General features: G+C 42.5%; 1 protein-coding gene across 6 annotated transcripts in view; it reads left to right on the top strand.

Annotated features, from left to right (window-relative positions):
* GHR (growth hormone receptor) overlaps positions 1–18,523 on the top strand; it is a 283,086-nt gene that overhangs the window by 186,411 nt on the left and 78,152 nt on the right. For all 6 annotated transcript variants that reach the window (XM_049708184.1, XM_049708182.1, XM_049708185.1 and 3 more), the window contains one exon: positions 18,216–18,281. In XM_049708184.1, coding sequence (XP_049564141.1) covers positions 18,216–18,281 — 66 coding nt within the window. The remainder of the gene's footprint in view (positions 1–18,215; positions 18,282–18,523) is intronic.

The following is an 18,523-nucleotide window of genomic DNA, read 5'->3' as shown; positions in this document are numbered from 1 at the left end:
GTGTTGAAGAACAGACAGAAGGCCCTTCTAAAAGCTTAATTTTCGTTACTCGTTTGGAAGGGATTTTTCAGGGCCTATAAGACGTGCAAGGATTATGCCTTGTGTTTGAGAAATGGAAAAGAAAAAAGGAAGGAAAAATCATTTAGACGAGTGCTTCTCAAACTTTAAGGAGCGTATGAATCACCTGCGGAACTTGTTCAGATGCAGATTCTTATTCTGAAGGTCTAGGGTGGGGCCTGAGAATCTGCATTTCTAACAAGCCCCCAGGGATCACTGATGCTACCAGCACACAGACTGCACACTGCTTTGAGTAGCAAGCTCTACAGGACCAAGAGAATGTTTTTTACAGGGAGCACAAATTACAATTCTAGGTTACAATTCCAAGGAATTAATGACTAAAAAATGCTACCTTTCCACACTCCTGTGACACAACAAGAATGGAAGGTGAACACAAGCCATTTACCATTTCAAATGGGATAGGAGCGTTATTGGTGCATTAATCTGTGTTTTGTTCCAGCTCCCATTCCAAAGGCAGCCAAGATTTCTTTTTCTCTTGGCCCCAGGGGATTTTGCAGGTCTAGAACAGGCCTCCTCTTCCTAGGTTTTTTTTTTACAAATGTTGGAGAGAGAAGTGAGCATCTCTGGAGTTAAGGAGAGTTGGGACCCAAAGAGAAGAAAGAGAAAGACAATGGATACTTTTTTTGTAAATGTTTATCTCTGTATAAGACCTCCAAAGACCCTCCCATGACCCAGGAGTAGGAAATAGAGCTATTTCCTATAGAAATAGCTGCAATTGAATATCCCACGAACTTGGTAAAAACTGAGGAGGCTCCGAGTCAGACTCAAATCAATCTTAGAAAAGTACAGTAATGCGGCATTCTTTGCACCCCGATGACTTTGCCAAAAATTTATACCTGCTTCACGTGAAATCTATACCTAGGCAGTTTACAAGAATACGCCCTTAAGGTTTTTTAAACTCCACAGCAAAATATGCTAACGAGAAAATAAGGATATTTTTGTGCACATGCACTGATACAAAGCTGTTAACAGAAATGAATAGAAATGTTAATAGAAATGACCCACCATGTAAACTTGAACCTTTGCTTGTAGTATGCATTCAGTACATAATGCTGTCACTTTTGACATTTACTTAGGTTAACACATTGCATACTCCCCAGAAACTGTTTTTCCATCCAGCTTATGGCTTTGTTGGTTGAGTTCTACAGGAAAAGGAGATTTAACTGTCTAAGATTTTGTTTATTTTCCAAATTCATTCCCTAGATTTTTCATATCATAGTCTAATTTCTTCTGCTCATTAAAGAAATTGGACTACTTTTAAAAAGTCATAAAACAGTTACTGTCTTGGGCATTTTTAAGCAGATTGATGCTGTTGAGATAGGATAGCCATAGACTATAACCTTCATGAGGGCAGGGATAGATATTTCGATGTTGTGTCCTTAGAGCTTTGAGTCATGCCAGCCGTATAGTAGATATGAAGTTATCAGTTGTTATTTGTCGATTTAATGAATAAGTAGAAACAGTTCTTTAGCCCACTGCCGGAAGCACCTCATAAATTTTCAGGTAACTGTACAGATAGCCTCTGAAATATAATTTCAATCAAATATTTTGTTTTTTAATTTCTAAACGTTTTGCCAGAGGCTTTTTGATCAGTGGTTTCCACAAACAAGCTAGTAAATGCTGCCTAGTGGGCAGACTTGGGCCTTCTGCTCCCTCTTTGGTCAAAGCAGCCCTACTTTAAAATGAACAGACTGAGTCTTTACTGTCAGAACGAGGTTATTCTGGTAAGTGAAAGTGTCTGAAATCTTCTAGAACCTTTCCAACATGGCATTAAAGGAGCCTTGCCTCAAGAGGAAAGGGGGATTTGACACGGCCAACTTTGCAGGGAGGAAGGGAACATTTAATAGAAATTTATTACCATATTTTTATTTCTCAAGAAGTTAAAACTTTTCAAAACAAACATTCATGTTAATTTTTGGACCCTTCTGGGTTTAAAGTCTCAGCTGATACAAATTTATGATTATTCATGTGTTTTAGTACTTAATGGTCATGAGGGTGAGGGTAGTCCTGAAGAAGAGGTCACTGTGAACTAAAGGAGGGAAGCAAGGGGGATGGTCCCTAGGAGACTTGGCAGGAGATGTGGAAAAGGAAACTTTCACATAGAAATCAAGCCATGTAGAGAAAGCCTTATTTTGTCAAGGTCTTCTGAACAAGTAAGAACAATAGAGAATAATGGATATGTTCTCAGTCCCCTCAGAGGTCATTCTTGGGCCATTGTAAGAGCCCCTTGGATTCCCCAGTCCCTCAGGCGTGCAGCTGAAGAGCTCAGTTTCCTAAAACAGCACTTTTGTCCTATCACGCTCTAGTTCAAGAATCTTAGTGGTTCACATTGCCAAATGCTTCAAGTCTGTGTTTTGAGGCCATCTGACTCTCCACTAAATGTCCAACTTTTCCCCCATCTCCTCCCAGACACACTCCCCGTCATGGCTGTATCTGTCCTTCGCAATGCTCCTCTGAGCCAGTCTTGCCCTTTTATCATTGCCCTGGGCATGTTATTTCCCTTACCTGCCCATCTATCTGCATCCTCCATTCTACAAGCCTTCAAAATGGATTCCGGTCCCATCACTGTCATATAAATTATCAAGCTACTCCTGACTATGCCACTCTCTCACTTCCCAGAGTCCTTGTGCATCAGCAAGTTGTAACCATTTTAGCCCTTAGGAGCCTCAGGTAGCATCTGGTCTGTTAGTTTTGCTCCCGGACCAGATGAAAATTTCTAAGCCCAGGAATTTCAACTATTTCAACTACTTTTCCTTAGCCCACAGAACCTAGCAAAGAGCTAGGCATTTAGGCAATGCTCCCTATAAATGTGTTGACTGAAATGATGATGCATAATCAGTTTGCCATCTCAATATTTTTCATTTTCAAAGAATGGGTTTAGGGAAGACATTTTCAGACAATGTGGACTTGTCATCCGTTACCTTTATAACATGCTGCCGGTTATGAATAATTAACATTGTGGTTAAGCTTAAGAAACAGAGGAGGTTACCTGTTCACACTACACTCTAAAAGTAGAAATTTGAAAAAATAAACATATACTTAGTGGGTTTTAATTAAAGAAAATTATGTGATTATCAATTTTAATATGTCTGAAATATACCAGTTTGTGTCAATGTACTGTAAGAAGGTGTCCAAGGAGGGAGAACAATGTAAATTATTTCCGAGAGCTTTGGGTAGATTCTAATTATTGGGAATAAGTGTTACAAATAGTTCGCATTCCAGTGTGACTTGAAGAACATGTTTGGAGCCTCCATGTTCTCTAACGCTGTTATGCTACTCGTTTATCACATACACTTGGGTCACATTTTCCTGTGTGGAGAGAATATCCTAATGATAGTAACTGTATACAAATAGTTGACATTCCATGTTCCTCCTTAGCAGTCTTTTCAAGAAAAATCACTGATGGAGAACGTCAGTGGCCAGTTCAAGGGGAGAGGTGAAATGTCAAAAATTGTCAGAAGGGAGCCAATTATCAAGGAAGGTTTTGTGAAGGAGGGGTGTTCTCCGGGGAGTTGGAGATTTTTGCTTAAGGAGGGAAGGATGGAAACTTTCAGCAGAAGAGGATAAAGAGAAAAAGGTAAGGGAGAAAGAAAAGAGAACACAGGCTGACGATCGTAAGCACGCCGTCTTGACTGAAGCGTGTTTGCGTTAACAAGTTGTGGAAAAGAAGTTAGAGAAAAGCAGTGCCTTCTGAAGAAATGCTTTGAATGTTGAGCTGCAGAATTTGGACTTAATCCAGTAAGCAAGAGGGTGACATTTGAGTCCATCAGCAGGGGCGTGGCGGGATGAAAATGGTATTTTAGGAAGGTTAATCCAACATTGTGCAAAGAATCGACTGGAATCCCTGCTCAGGGCAGAGATAACAGGAAGCTTTGGAATAAGGCGTGGGTGAAGAAATGAGGCCTCGTTAGGGAAGTGGAAGTTGGAAAGAAGGGGAGTAGCCTGGGAAACACATCATGGAAGGAAAGAACCAATGGTATGTTCTGACAACTGGTAGAAACAATGAGAAGTCATAGACAAATCCAAAATTGTAAGTCCAAGTCCAAGAAAACAGCGATGATGCCATTTCTGGAGACTGGGAGAAGATATTAGCCAATCTTTAGGTTACCAACTATTGGCATTCAAAGATTCTGCCTGCTTTAACAGCCTTTATGCCCCCCCTAAGCAAATTAGCAACCATTTATTTGTTGCTGATTGTCAGGAATTTTCATAGGGTTTCCAGGAAAATATTTGCAGATACATCTACAGCTTTTAAATCTGTTGCAGATAAGGTAACAAGCAAAAAGTAGATAAAGTCCCCATTATTACTGGGCCAAGGGGTTCGTTCATGCATTTCTCCATTCGACAAATATTTATAAAATGCCTACTTTGTGCTGGGAAAGTAGATCCTTGCTTTTCTCAGGACTTATATTCTAGTGGAGTGAAGATAGGAAAATAGAGAAGAATACAAATAATTGAACTCAACACGAAGATAAATAAAGGCTATGAAGAAAATAAAACATAGCGATGTCCTACAAGTGACTTGGGAATGACTCCTTTAGATTATTTGGTCAGAGAAAGCATCCTTGAGAAGATACCATTTGAGCTGAAGCCTGAGCCAATCACACAGAATCATGTGGGTACTAAGAACAGCAGGGGTTGAGTCTGAATAAGATCAGTACGTTTCAGGGCTGGGGCGTAACGCTAAGAAGACGTTGGCACAAGGAGAAAGAAAGGGAAGCAGGGGCCACTCTTGGAATGTACTAGCCAGGATCAGGAGCAAGGGACAGGAAGCATAATGCAAATTGACTTAAGTAATAAGGAAAGTAATTCATATAATTAGAAAAACAGAGTCGGTGCAGGCTGCGGATCGGCTAAATCCAGTGGCTTCAAATTCATTTTCCAAAAGATGTCTTTGCCTGGGGTGGTGGTGTGATGAATTGGGAGATTGGGATTGACATGTATACACTAATGTGTATAAAATGGATGACTAATAAGAACCTGCTGTATAAAAAAATAAATAAAATTAAAATTGACCAAGTTGGTAAAATTCCAAAAAAAAAAAAAAAAAGATGTCTTTGCCCTCTCAGTTGTATCAGCTGCATGTTCAGGTTTGGGGTGAAATAGGCAAAGCCAGGAGACTGGGGCATTCTGTAAATTTTTTCCCTTAAATTTTCTAGAATCCCCCCCAGTAAGATTCCCTTTGGGTCACATCCTCTTTCTTGAACTTCAGAAGAGGATGGGAATAACCCTCCATCCAATTATACCTACTCTCGGAGCTGGGGTTGGGTTGGCTTCCCTTGAGGCACATGAGCTGCTTGGGCAGGAGTGGTTACGTAAACAAAACCGCGTTTCTGTTGAGAAGGAAAGAGGAAGGCAGTCTGGGTAGACAACCAGCCGTGTTTACTACACAAGAGGTCTTGGTGGCCATTACAAGGAGTTTGGGCTTTAGTCTGATTACATGGGAAACCATGGAGAATTTTAGTGAAGTATCATGATCTGATTTATGCTTTTAAAAGGTCATCCTGTTTAATGTTTCAATAGTTAATTGAAGGGGGCCAAAAGTGGAAGTGAGAAGACCAATTAGGAAGCTATTTGAAAGTCTAGGCAAGAGGTGTTGGGAACTTGGGCTATAATGATAGCAAAGGAGAAGGAGAGAAGTGAATTGAGATGGAACTGACGTAATTTGTCGCTGGGTTAAATAAGGGAATACGAGTTAGGGAGACTGAAGAAATGAAGATGGCCTATAGGGTTTTGGATTAAGTACCAGCGTGGATGGTGAACTAATTTACAGAGATAGTGAAGAGTTGACAAGGAGTGGGTTCATCAGGGATTACTTGAGAGTTGTGTGTTAAGATTGAGATACCTATTGGATATCTAGTGAAGAGGCTGCGTCGAGCCTGGAGTTCAATGGAGAGGTTCAGGCTAAATAAAGATGGAGATTCGGAACCATCAGCATACGGTGATGTTTAAAGCCATGAGGCTTGATGAGATTCCCCTTTCGGGGGGGATGGGGGCAGAAAAGCTAGGGAAGTGAAGAGTCTGTGAAACTACAATATTTAGGGGGTAAAGCAGAGGAAGAGAAGCCAGCAGAGGTGAGCAAGAAAGGACAGCCCGTGAGGTAAAAGGGAGACCAGGCCAATTTGGCATCATGGAAGCTAGGCAAAGAGCGTATCTTTAAAAGTCAAACGCACCTGAAGAGTTGAGTCATATAAGGAAAGAGAAGAGACCATTGAATTTGACGAGAACAGGTTTAGTAGAGGGGAAGGGTCAGAAACACAGCTGAAGAGGATTCAAAAGGGAAGAAAATAGGAAGTGGTGTCCATTGTTCAGGCAGGGCTTCAAAGATCTGGGAACAGGAAAGATGCTTCTTGGCAGCACAGCTCCTAATGACTCAAAAATGAGTGTACTTTCCAGATACGTTTTTTAAATTGTTTTTTGATGTTATTCTTTAGAAAGAGAAATGTCCTGTTGTAGTTTTCATTTGAAATGACATTGGTGGCCCAGCCACCATTTCTGGCTTCTCTAGATCCCTTTTCCCTACATGCTCCTTCCACTGAAAAGAAACTAGGCCATTCAGATTTTTCCGATTTAGAGGAGGGGGCTAATAGCAGACAAGACTGAGGTAGGATCTGTATAGTCATACATATTATTTTGGGTGCCCTTCAGTTTCACTAGCTGCTGCTTAGAAGTTCATTAATATATATATATATATATATATATATATATATATATAATGTAAATTAAATATAAATTAATATAAATTATAAATATTACATGCATTTAATACATGTTATATATATATTTGCATTTGCTGATTTCCTAAACTTGAACTGTATAGAGTCCCAGATCCTCCTTTGTCCCATCTACCCAAAGGTGTCTTTCTCAGCCTTTTTAACTTATATCTACCAGAAAGTAGAGCAGGGCAGAAGCTGTGTGGGAGTCCTGTCCCTCTCCCTCCCCCTCACCTCCTGGCCTCAGCACAGTAAAAACTCTGTTCAGAACTTGGCTCACTGCTGCTTTTCCCACCTTCAATCAGGGAACACTTAAAGCCATACAGTGTCCCTGTCCCGCCAGAAAGCCTATGGGCAGGGCACCCCTTCAGGCTGACACAGAGGCATACTGTGCAAGGCAGAAATTAACACAACATTGTAAATCAACTATACTTTAATAAAATTTTTTTAAAAATTTTTTAAGTAAAAAAAAATCTCTGGCACATAGTGTTTATGAGTACAGTACAGTTCACTGAGAGCAGTTAACGGCATTTATATATGCCACTCGTCGGGCGGTTATGTCCTATGCTGATTCTTGCACTGTTTAGTTTGTGTTTATGTATTTGCCCCTCAATTAGATTACAAGTCCCTTCAAAGTAGGAACCACCATCCTTTCCAACCCTTTCCATATATGGCCAGAGCAGTGGCCACATATGGCTGATCAATAAGGCTTTTGATTTTTTTTTCTCTATGTCATATTGTCACCACACTACACATAATTCCAGCAAGGAATCAAAGCTTATATTTTAGACTGTAAGACTTTGCCTGCCCTGTAGATACAAAGAAATGGATCTCCTTTTCAGTTGAAACATATTCCTTCCAGAAAAATGTCATAAATTTTTTTCACCCCCAGTATAACTTTCTGCTTTAAATTGTTGTTATGTGATTTGATGGACTCCTTTGACTCTAATTTTAACTGTCCATTTTGGAAATTCTGAAGTTAGATTTAGGGTTAAGCTTCAGTGCCCATAAGGGTTGCTTCTCACTGGAGCCAGAACTACAGAAGGCACAACAAAAAGGACAAAGTTCAAAAAAGTAAGCTTCAGGTACCTTTCTGCCAAGGTACGTGTCTGTAGTGGATTGTCACCTTATCCATCTCCATTCACTTTTTGGTAGAGCTTCTATTTTCTGCTGCAAAATAATTTTTGGAGCTGGTTGCATGTCGGCTACAGAGTTTCAATAATTTCTTTCCAAAACTGGGCTTCAGAAAATGAATCTAAAAATTTTGAGTCAAGTATCTGAGAGAAGCTGTGTCAAACTTTCATGTTTCTTTTACCATATGAAATTGTAACAAATATATCTATAAAGTGTACATGACCTTCCACTAAGAATCTTTGTTGACCAATAAAACCTGTAATCTCATAGATACCAATCGAAAGGCCAGCTAGCCATCATACTACAGATATTAATGGAGGGCCTAATATGTGCAGGGTTGGAAAGGATAAAATGTGGTTCCTACTTTGAAGGGACTTGTAATCTAATTGAGGGGCAAATACATAAACACAAACTAAACAGTGCAAGAATCAGCATAGGACATAACCGCCCGACGAGTGGCATATATAAATGCCGTTAACTGCTCTCAGTGAACTGTACTGTACTCATAAACACTATGTGCCAGAGATTTTTTTTTTTACTTAAAAGAAATTTTTTTTAATTTTATTAAAGTGTAGTTGATTTACAATGTTATGTTAATTTCTGCTGTACAGCAAAGTGGCTCAGTTTTACATATATATATTCTTTTCCATTATGGTTTACCAGAGAATATTTAATATAGTTACCTGTGCTATACAGTAGGACCTTGTTGTTTATCCATGCTACATATCAGCGGTCCCCAACCTTTTTGGTACCAGGGGCCGGTTTCATGGAAGACACTTTTCCCACAGGCCAGGGCGGGGGTGTTGGGGGGAATGGTTCAGGCGGTAATGTGAGCGATGGGCAGCGGCAGATGAAGCTTCACTCTCTGGCCCGCCGCTCACCTCCTGCTGCGTGGCCCAGTTCCTAACAGGCCACGGACTGGTAGCGGTTCACGGCCCGTGGGTTGGGAGGCCCCTGCTATATATACTAGTTTACATCTGCCAATCCCAAACTCCCAATCTTTCCCTCCCCACCGCACCCCATCCCCTTGGCAACCACAAATCTGTTCTCTATGTCTGTGAGTCTTTTTCTGTTTCGTAGACATGTTCGTTTGTGTCATATTTTAGATTCCACATACAAGTGATATCATATGGTGTTCGTCTTACTCTTTCTGACTCACTTCACTTAGTAGGATAACCTCTAGGTGCATCCGTGTAGCTGCAAATGGTATTCTTTAATTCTTTTCTTATTGTGCCAGACATTCTGTGAAGTACTTTACGGATATCAGTTTCATTTTCTGAATGATTATCCCCACTCCATAGATGGGAATTACCTCTGATCTTCTCCCCATTCTGGAGAAAACAAGGAGAATGATATAAGGTGAGCAAAGACCTAGAATCAGGAATGTACCAGATGGCAAAGAGATGCATTGGTCAGGGGCTAAGGGTCCGTTTAGGGGAATAGAGAGAAATGAACCTTGGGCCCTATGGTAGTCTGTTCACCACCATATGCCTAGTATAGTGCCTTATGCACAATAGATGCTTGATAAATATGTCTTGTACAAACAAATGACCCTCTGGCTTGTGTCTGTAACCCAGACCAAGTACAGTGGGATAAGTGTAATTAGTGAATTAAAGCCATACACCAAAGAGCCTCGGGACCCAATGCCAACACCTCCCAATTCCCAGCTATTACAGTGAAGGATTCAAGTGGGAAGGACACACATAATGAGACAGGTGTGACAGCAATAGCAGCTCCAACTCACTGGGGTCCCTTTCATGGAACGTGACGTGGTGACATAGTGAGCAGTCCACACGTCCTTACCCTGGCCTGCAAGACAGCGCAAGATCTGGCCCCTGGCACACCGTGACCTCAAATGCTTCTTCTCGCCCCTCCCTCCCTCTGTTCCTTCTTCTCTCCCCTTGCGCCTCCCACACCGACCTCCTTTCTAGCCCCCAGTCCCACCTTAGGGCCTACACTCTTTCGTGCTGCTTCCAAGTCTCTGATAGCTCCTCTCCCCGCATCTCAGTGCCCTCCCCTGCTACCTGGCATCATCCATTGGCTTATCTGTCTCCCTCTGCACACAGCAGACTGTACACCCGGAAAGGCACACCTCCCTCCACACTCCTCACCGTTGTATCCCCGGCGTCGAGGACAGCACCTGGCATCTCACACACTGCAGTTCTGACCTCTCGATACCTCTCAAATACCTACTTCCCAAGGGAGTAGGATTTTGTTCAGAAATGTTCCATGGAAATTGGTAAGTGGAACTTGGGAACGAGAGGCAGAGTGGCAGCTCAGACCAACCTGTTTATACAAGGTGCCTTTGCCCAGAGAGGGGAAAACACAACTTTAAACCTCTGACAAAGTATACGCCTGCCTAGGACACCTTTACTGTGCTGTGCTTCTGAAACGCTGCCTGGTCTCAACAAGGAGATCCATGAATTTGCCACATCAACTGATCCCCGGGACTTAAAAGTCCCTACTACCAGCCTCAGCTTAGTAAATGGGCACGGACTACACACCTCGGTATCAAAACACTGGCTCTCTGCTGTAGCCAAAACCAAGCAAATGCATCTATCCAGGTGGCAGGAAGGCAGGTGAGGAAGTTGAACGATCCTATGTTCATTAGTTCTTCCCCTCACTGAGCACTATTAAGCGGCTCAGTACCATGCAAATGAGTTGAAATGCACTGACTTTGCCTCAAGTTTGAGCATTCACGGTCCCAGGAGGACACTTGGCATCTAATGATGTGCTTTAGAGTCTTCTTTTATGCCAGTTGAGACTCCAGAGACCACAAAATGTCTGCTAAATTCAAAGTGATATAAGTCATGGTGCCTCACAGCGTTTCTCGAAAGACTTCCCAGTGAGATGCTCAGTAATTTCACACATGTGTACTGGGCACTCACTATATTGAAGGAGCTGTGTAATGATGTGGTGGGTCAGAAGGAAGAGACAGGGTCCTTGCCTTCAAACGTCCAGTTTATCATTCACTGGGCAGGTCAGATAACTGAGATGCCAGGCAGGGAATAAGAAATGCCGTGGTCCAGCTATTGTGTGAAAGCACAAAGGATGGAGAGATGGATCCCATCTGGCAGAAAATTTAAAAATGCGTCATGGAGGAGAAGACACACTCATCTTGAAAGATGAATGGAATTTTCACAGACTTAGATGGCAGAAAGCCTTGATTTGGAGCGTTCACCAAATTTTATGGTGTAAGTGTTCCCACTATGGCTGATTTCAAGTTAATGACATGATGTCACTGAACACAGAGCTGGGAAGAGGTGTCAGCTCCGGCACATCATCTGTGAGTCACCATCTGAGCTTTGGGCTTTATTCAGACGTCTGACTCTATTGCTTTAATGAGTGGATTCACAGGTATTAAAAACATCTAAGACAACATTATAGAGGAAGAGACACCTCTGCCCTTCTCCCTATACCTCAGTCTGACCTTTTAATACTCTGTCTATCCTTCCGGTCCCAGTCCTATGCCTCTGCCTAGCCACCTAGGACTGATAATGGTCCAGTGCCAACCTGGATTCTGTTTGCTTCTCTTAGCAGGGCTGTGATTCCCCTGGGCTCCTGCTATCACATGGCACAGAGGGATGGCTTTCCGCCCGTTGCCTGGTGTTGACACCCTTGCTGTTCTCCATAATGAGAAGCAGCTTTAAGGGCTGCTAGCTGGGCAGGGTGTTTCACTGTTCTTGTAGCAGTTGGAAGGGAAAGCCAGAGAAATTGCTGGGAAGCTTTGCTGAAGGAAGATGCAAGCCAGCTGAGACCCAGCATGCATATTAACTGCTCCCTTTCATACCTTTTTTTTTTTTTTAAAGCACCCCCCAATGTGTTCTCCTTAAGTCACTGCACCCCTGACTGGCCTTATCACTCAAAGAGCTACGTTTGAAAAGTCAGGCCCTAGTTTCTGTCTTTAATTGCAAGCAGATGTCCTCGGTATGTGCATAAACTTGTGTCAGGAGGATTTTTTTTTTTTTTAACTCACCAAGGAGAGCACTGCCAGACAGAAAAGGAATATGTGAAGCTTCAAGTTGTTAGGAAACTTCCACATTTGTCCACTAAGCCAGAGGTAGACCTGCGGGAAAAGAAGGTCTTTATGATTTCTCATTGCACATTGATTCTTCTTACCTCGAGGCCCAGCTGCTCTCTAAGAGCATTTACAGCGAAATACGGCTGCTGCAGATGTAGTTCAGCATGTGCTTCATTTCATGACACCAGTTTCTCCTCCAAAAGTGTTGTAGATTGTTTGTGAAGCAGCTTTTTTTAGCATTAAAAGGTGTTTGAAACCACCAGCATCATTTCACAGCTCCGTTTTTTGTTTGTTTAAATTATCTTATGTAATGTGCTCTATGATTTACTATTCAAGTATAGAAGAAACACATTCCCTAGTGGAGATCTGGGGAGGTAATGCTGTCTGAAAGATTCAGAGATTTCCTGTTCAGATTACACAGGCTTCTTTAGAGCTGCCAAGAGCCATAATGTGTAGGAGATAATACATTTTATTTCAGGAGAAACTATGGATGGAAATTCAATTTAGCCAGTGAGCCGCAAAAGAAATGAAATTCCGGTTTAGAATTGTCACTGCACTCGGGCCCAGGACTTGGTGTGCCAAGGAGTAGCCATGACCAACATGACCTCTGCAGCCCCAGGACCTGTTGTGTAGATATCACTCGATGACAGAGCAAAAGGAAGAGGCCTGGCTGCCAGGGTGTTGCAAGTCCTACCTGGTTCCTCGTGAACTGACCCCTGAAGGGTATTTCCGCCCAGAGCCTCAACAACCTGGCCCCATCAGTATAACTTTCCAGAATGTTTGCAGCATTCAAATAAATCGGGCTGCGCAAGTCATAAACACCAGCTGTGGACACTTAGTGGGGGACCCCTAGAAGGGGAGCCCCACAGAGGACACAGTGACTGATCAGAGCAAGAAAGTAGTGGGCAGTGAACAGGTTTCCAAATGTGTCATATCATGAGGATCACCTGGCTGGGGGATGGAGCGTGCAGGGTAAGCATACAGATGCTCAGGACCTTGCCAACATGTGGATTGACCAGGGCCCTAGAGATTCAGATTCTGTAGAGCTGGCACAGGGCCTCGGAATCTGTATGTTTAACAAATGCCACAGTTAAATCAACTGTACTTCAGTAAATGAATGAATGCCACAGTAGATCTTTTTTTTTTTAAATATTCATTTATTTGGTCGCGCTGGGTCTTAGTTGCGGCAGGTGGGCTCCTTAGTTGCGTCTCATGGGCTCCTTTGTTGTGGCATGCGAACTCTTAGTTGCAGCACGCATGTGGGATCTAGTTCCCTGGCCAGGGATTGAACCCAGGCCCTCTGCATTGGGGGCGTGGAGTCGTATCCACTGCACCACCTGGGAAGTCCCACCACAGTAGATCTTAGTGGTCAGACAAGTTTGGGAAACTGTAGAGTGGGGTGGAGTCAGAATCTGACTCCAGTTCCACTTTGGCCTCTGCCATATAATTGCTGGGTGGCCTTAGGCAAGTTATTTCTTTGAGCCTCAGATCCCTCATTCATACAATGTAACTAATAATATCCACTTCAGAGGGTTGTTGTGAGGATAAAATGGAAAAAATCATAAAATGTCCTGAAGTGTGTGCCTGGTACATTTTAAGGGCACAATAAATGTGAGACGTAAACACCTCACACACATTTTTTGACTTTGCCATCAGCCAGCCCCTTCAGAGGCAGCAGGACGGTCTGGGGCATGGCATCAATATGACCAGACAGTGAGCTTGAACTTCAGCCTTATTGCAAGGAGGCTGCGTATCTGGAGGAGATGTGGACTTTAAATTGAATACTCTTCCGTCATGGTGATCATAGTTTGATAGAGAAAAAAGGACAGAAAGAAAAAAGTGGGTCTGGAAAGAGCTTTGAGGTTGAAATCCGAGCTGGGAAAATTTTTGGAATATGCACAAGGATAAGTACACTTCAAAAAGGCAGGAAAAGTAGTCAAGCAAACTTGAGATTTACAAGGAAAGACAATTTGCTGAGAATAAACAATTTTTCTTTGATCCCCTTTTAGTTGGAAAGCCAAAGTTTAAAGCATTTGTAATTCATCTACCTCATTTCTTTAGCAAGCCTTATTTTTCTGCTAGGTGCCATGCCCTGTGCTCCTAACAGACGTTACAAAGATAAAAAGAATGCCCATCTCAAGAAACTTGCTGTGTGTCATAGGGCACAGGAGAATAAGCAGTTACAGCAAAGGGTGTAAGAATGGTTTCTAGGGCTGTTGGGTGGAGGACAGCTTACCTGCTTGAGGGAGAAAGCAAAACCTCTCAGTGGAAGTCTTTTTTTTCCAGCTTTATTGAGATAAAATTAGCATAAAATACTGTGCAAGTTTGTGTACAACACAATGATTTGATACATGTATATACTGTAAAATGATTACGGCAATCAGAGGAAGTCTTGAAATAGAGATTTCATGATAGTTACATCATCATTATCATTAGAGTAACCATAAGCTAATAATGATAACAATAGCTGACATTAACCAATGCTTATTTTATGGCAGATGCCCTGTGAGGCCCTTTACGTCATCTCCTGTCATGTAAAATTGTTGCCATATGCAGTATCTTGGTTTACCTACTTGTGTTTGCACTGTCTATTCGTGGCTGGTTCTAATGCCATTGCTGCACAACTGGTAAGTTACAGTACTCACCAGAACATTGATTCTCCCATACTAGCTTTCTTACTGATATAATAGGGAATTCACCAATTTACAAGAACTGGATTTGATGGCATTTAGTCCCAGGCAGATTACCATCCCCGATGCCACTGACCCTACTTCCCCAAAGTCCCACTGCCTGCATCCAGCCTGTGCAGGAGGACCGGAGTAGATGCTGGGCTTAGGGCAGCATCCTGTCCTCATATGTGCAAAGCCCTAAGCTCACAAAGTCTAGTGTAAAAACATTGTCAAATTCTTTGTTGGAAAAGATGGGCTCTTACTTTCAGGGTAGTGGTAGCAATAATAAGTGACAATAATAATAACAATAAGAATATCTAACATTTACCAAGCACTTATTATATTGCATATTTAATATATTGCATGTATTAACTGACTTAAACCTCACATGTGTAGATACTGCAGCTGTCCCCATTTTACAGACAGAAACTGAGGTCCAATTGTGTACCATAGTTGGGTAGCTGAGCACAAGGCTGGACATAAGTAGGAGAGGATAGATTGCAGTTCATTCTTAGGCAGGTCCGCCGTGAGAAGCTCCGCCTCAAGGCACTGCAAAGTACTAGTTCTCCAATGTTTGCAGGATCACAATTCCGTTCTTTATTGCTTTATTTATTTATGTTTGGCTGCAGCATGTGGGATCTTAGTTTCAGAACCAGGGATCAAACCCGTGCCCCCTGCAGTGGAAGCGTGGATTCTTAACCTCTGGACCACCAGGGAAGTCCCACAATTAAGTTCTTTGGAAAGACCATTCCCAATATGCCCTTGACCTCTCCACACATCCTAGGTCAGCTCTGCTCCGCCCGCTCCCTACAGATCATGGCTCTTTACATGCCTAGGTTGTGTCTTATCTCTGTCTTTATGCAGTGCTTGCCTTGGCTCCAACTGCCCTTTCCTTTCCTTTCCTTTTCATTTCTTATTTATCCCAAATTCAGCGCCTGTCCAAAGGGTCACCTTCCCCAGGGAGCTTGTCCAGACTCGTGAAGGGCTACCACATTGCCCCTCCGATGCTGACCACTCCTTCATTTATAGATCCCTGCCCGGAAATCGTGGGCTCACCAAGGCCAGGAGCTGCAGCTAATTCATTTTATAATGCCCAGCATTTAAAAGCTCCTCTAGGATATACTGGAGCTGTGATGCTCTGCTTATTGTCACCCTTCATTTGTTTTCCTCCATCGCTCGGCACTTTAGACAGTGAGGACAGCTGGGACACTAAAATTGACAACTGAGGGTGACGTCTCCATCTGCTAAGGTGGCACAGTTTTCCTCATTGTGCTCGATTTGTAATCAGCACCCTCTGGGCACTGGCATAAACCTGTGGGTCTTCCCCAAGAATGCCATTTGTTCCTTTTATGCCTCGATTCATCACATACTGTGGAGGGTGTTAGCTGAGTAAGACTTTCTGCTTCATGCAAGTGTTACCAAATACACCATAAGGAGGAAAGCACCAGACGTCTGTCTGCAAAGAAAGCAAAATCCTGGCTTGGGAAGAGTCAAGGGTGGCCAGTGCTCCCCAAGCATTTCCGGGCCTGAGGTTTGGCTCTGTGGGCTCCTTGGGGCCTCCTAACTGATGCCCACATTCCATATCAGTCGTCATTCTGGAGAAATTCGTCAACTTTCCTGCTGATCTGAGCCTGGAAACTGGTGTCTGTTTACTCACTTTCAAGCTGAAAATTGAGACAAACTTGCGGGATAATTTTGACAAAAATAACACACATGATTGCGTGTCATCCCATGATTAACTTAATTTTCCTCTTTTTTTGAGCTATCGGGACTTTCTCAAGTCATATATAGTTTTCAGTGAAATAGGTCATTCACAGTTGGAAGTTATACAAACTTGCCAAACCTTGACCAAAAATAACATTCTGGTGCCCAATTTAGTGCAAGGGGTAATAAAGTGTTCTCTGATTTGTAGCAAGGAATTAAAGGCAGGGGTTGGGGTCTAGACAATGGTAATAATAAAGACTAAGGATATCAAGACAGTGAGTAGACTTGAGGGGATTTTCATAAAATGCAATTTTCCTTTCTGGTCACGTTAAAATCAATGTGTAGTACATTATCTCCTCTAGGGAAACGTGTATTCCATTTGCTTTCTGTCGTAATTCTTTATTGTATTTGGGAGTAAATGAGCTTCTACAGATGAAGTTAATATTAAAATTTAGAGAGAGACTGAAAAGAAACCCTTCCAGAGCTAATAGTCACACAGAATTTAAAATATTAATTCACCAAAGGCCCCCAAACCTAACTTCGCTTGGAAGAACACTCTCACTGATAGGCCCAGGCTGCAAAAACTTTCACGCATTAGAATTCCGCAGTATTTAGTGAAAGGATCTTAACTTCCTCTGTTAGGTTCTATATTCTGAACTTCAGACCCGACAGCTGCTTCCTAGTGGTTAGCCAGGTGGGAGGAGTTAGTAAAAAAGCACATTGAGAAGTGGAACAGGACAGATGGACAGGATTCACCCTCCCTGAAATTCAGGGAGATGGGTGTGGGCCAGCTCCACTGCCCATGCATCTTCATTTTCTTCCTCTTCCTTTTTTCATATCAAAGAAAGATTTCTTAGCGCTGTTACTGTGGGTTTCTATTGAGGACCAAAAGCATCAGCAGCTTCGCTGCTTTGAGGTGATGCTCTCTGTTTGTCGTGGGCCTGGACCAAACTGCCTCTCTAATAACCCACGGATAGCCTGATGGGATGGGAGGAATCTTGGAGACACCCCCTTCTCCACCAAGCCCAGATAACAGTTACAATACTTTTGTAGCTGAGGTGTTTGCAGTTCAACGCATTTCAACGGTTCAATGATAACTACATTGATCATTTTCCATTTTTCCTGTTTTTGTTTTTGTTCTTGTTTATTTTTTTTGCGGTACGCGGGCCGCTCACTGTTGTGGCCTCTCCCGTTGCGGAGCACAGGCTCCGGACGCGCAGGCTCAGCAGCCATGGCTCACGGGCCCAGCCGCTTCGCGGCATGTGGGATCCTCCCAGAACGGGGCACGAAGCCGTGTCCCCTGCATCGGCAGGCGGACTCTCAACCACTGCGCCACCAGGGAAGCCCATTTTTCCTGTTTTTAATGCAACCTAATACTAGTATCAATAAAATTAAAAATGCTTTTATAATAGATGACTCATTGCCATCTCGCATCCTAAATTTCTGTCCCCCTCTTGTCCAACTTCTCACTTCCCCTCATTCCTTCCCTATTCCCAGGGTTGCTCACATGTTTATTTCTAAGAATAAACGCTTTTGACTGAACTGTTTTTAATACTTTTTTTAAAAAAGAATTTATGTTCCTCCTTGTTTCCAGAAGCAAGACTTAAGTTTGGACTCAAATGTTGTAGGAAGGCAATTTTTCATCCTCCTGACTGTGTCCAGGCATGAGACCAGAGGCAGCTAAGACCAGAAGGTTTCCATTTGCTCTGAATATTTAGGAGTTCTTTTTAGAGGGTAGGTGCAATTTTAGTTTGAAAAGAAAGAAAGAAAAAGGAGAGAATTGTTGTGAGGTTGGGCCTGGTCACATTTTGCCATTTGAAAATGAGATTGTAAGAAAGTCACATCAGACCACTTTTTATAGGGGTAACTCATGGTTTTCGTCTCTTTCTGTTCCAGCCACACCAGCTATCCTTGTCAGAGCGTCTCAGAGTCTGCAGAGAGTTCATCCAGGCCTAGAGACAAGTAAGAATTTCACTCCCTTTTCTGCCTTCAACGATAGTGTCCAGGTTTTACTGTAATTCAAGCTACTGTCCTTTCCCTGTTTTATTTGGGATATGGTAACTGGATGAATGACTGACTGAAATTACACAGGCAAACTAACAAATTTTTTTTTCAGAATTTCTTTTTCAACTTTTCTGCAAGGCTGCTTCTTTTTTTCCCTTTTTTTTTAATTGAACGAAAGATCCTTTAAATTCCAAAGTTCT

The sequence above is a fragment of the Orcinus orca genome, chromosome 3 (assembly GCF_937001465.1).
Source record: "Orcinus orca chromosome 3, mOrcOrc1.1, whole genome shotgun sequence".
NCBI classification, from domain to species: domain Eukaryota; kingdom Metazoa; phylum Chordata; class Mammalia; order Artiodactyla; family Delphinidae; genus Orcinus; species Orcinus orca.
The sequence above is the reverse complement of the archived record's forward strand: the minus strand, read 5'-3'. Positions and strand labels throughout refer to the sequence as shown.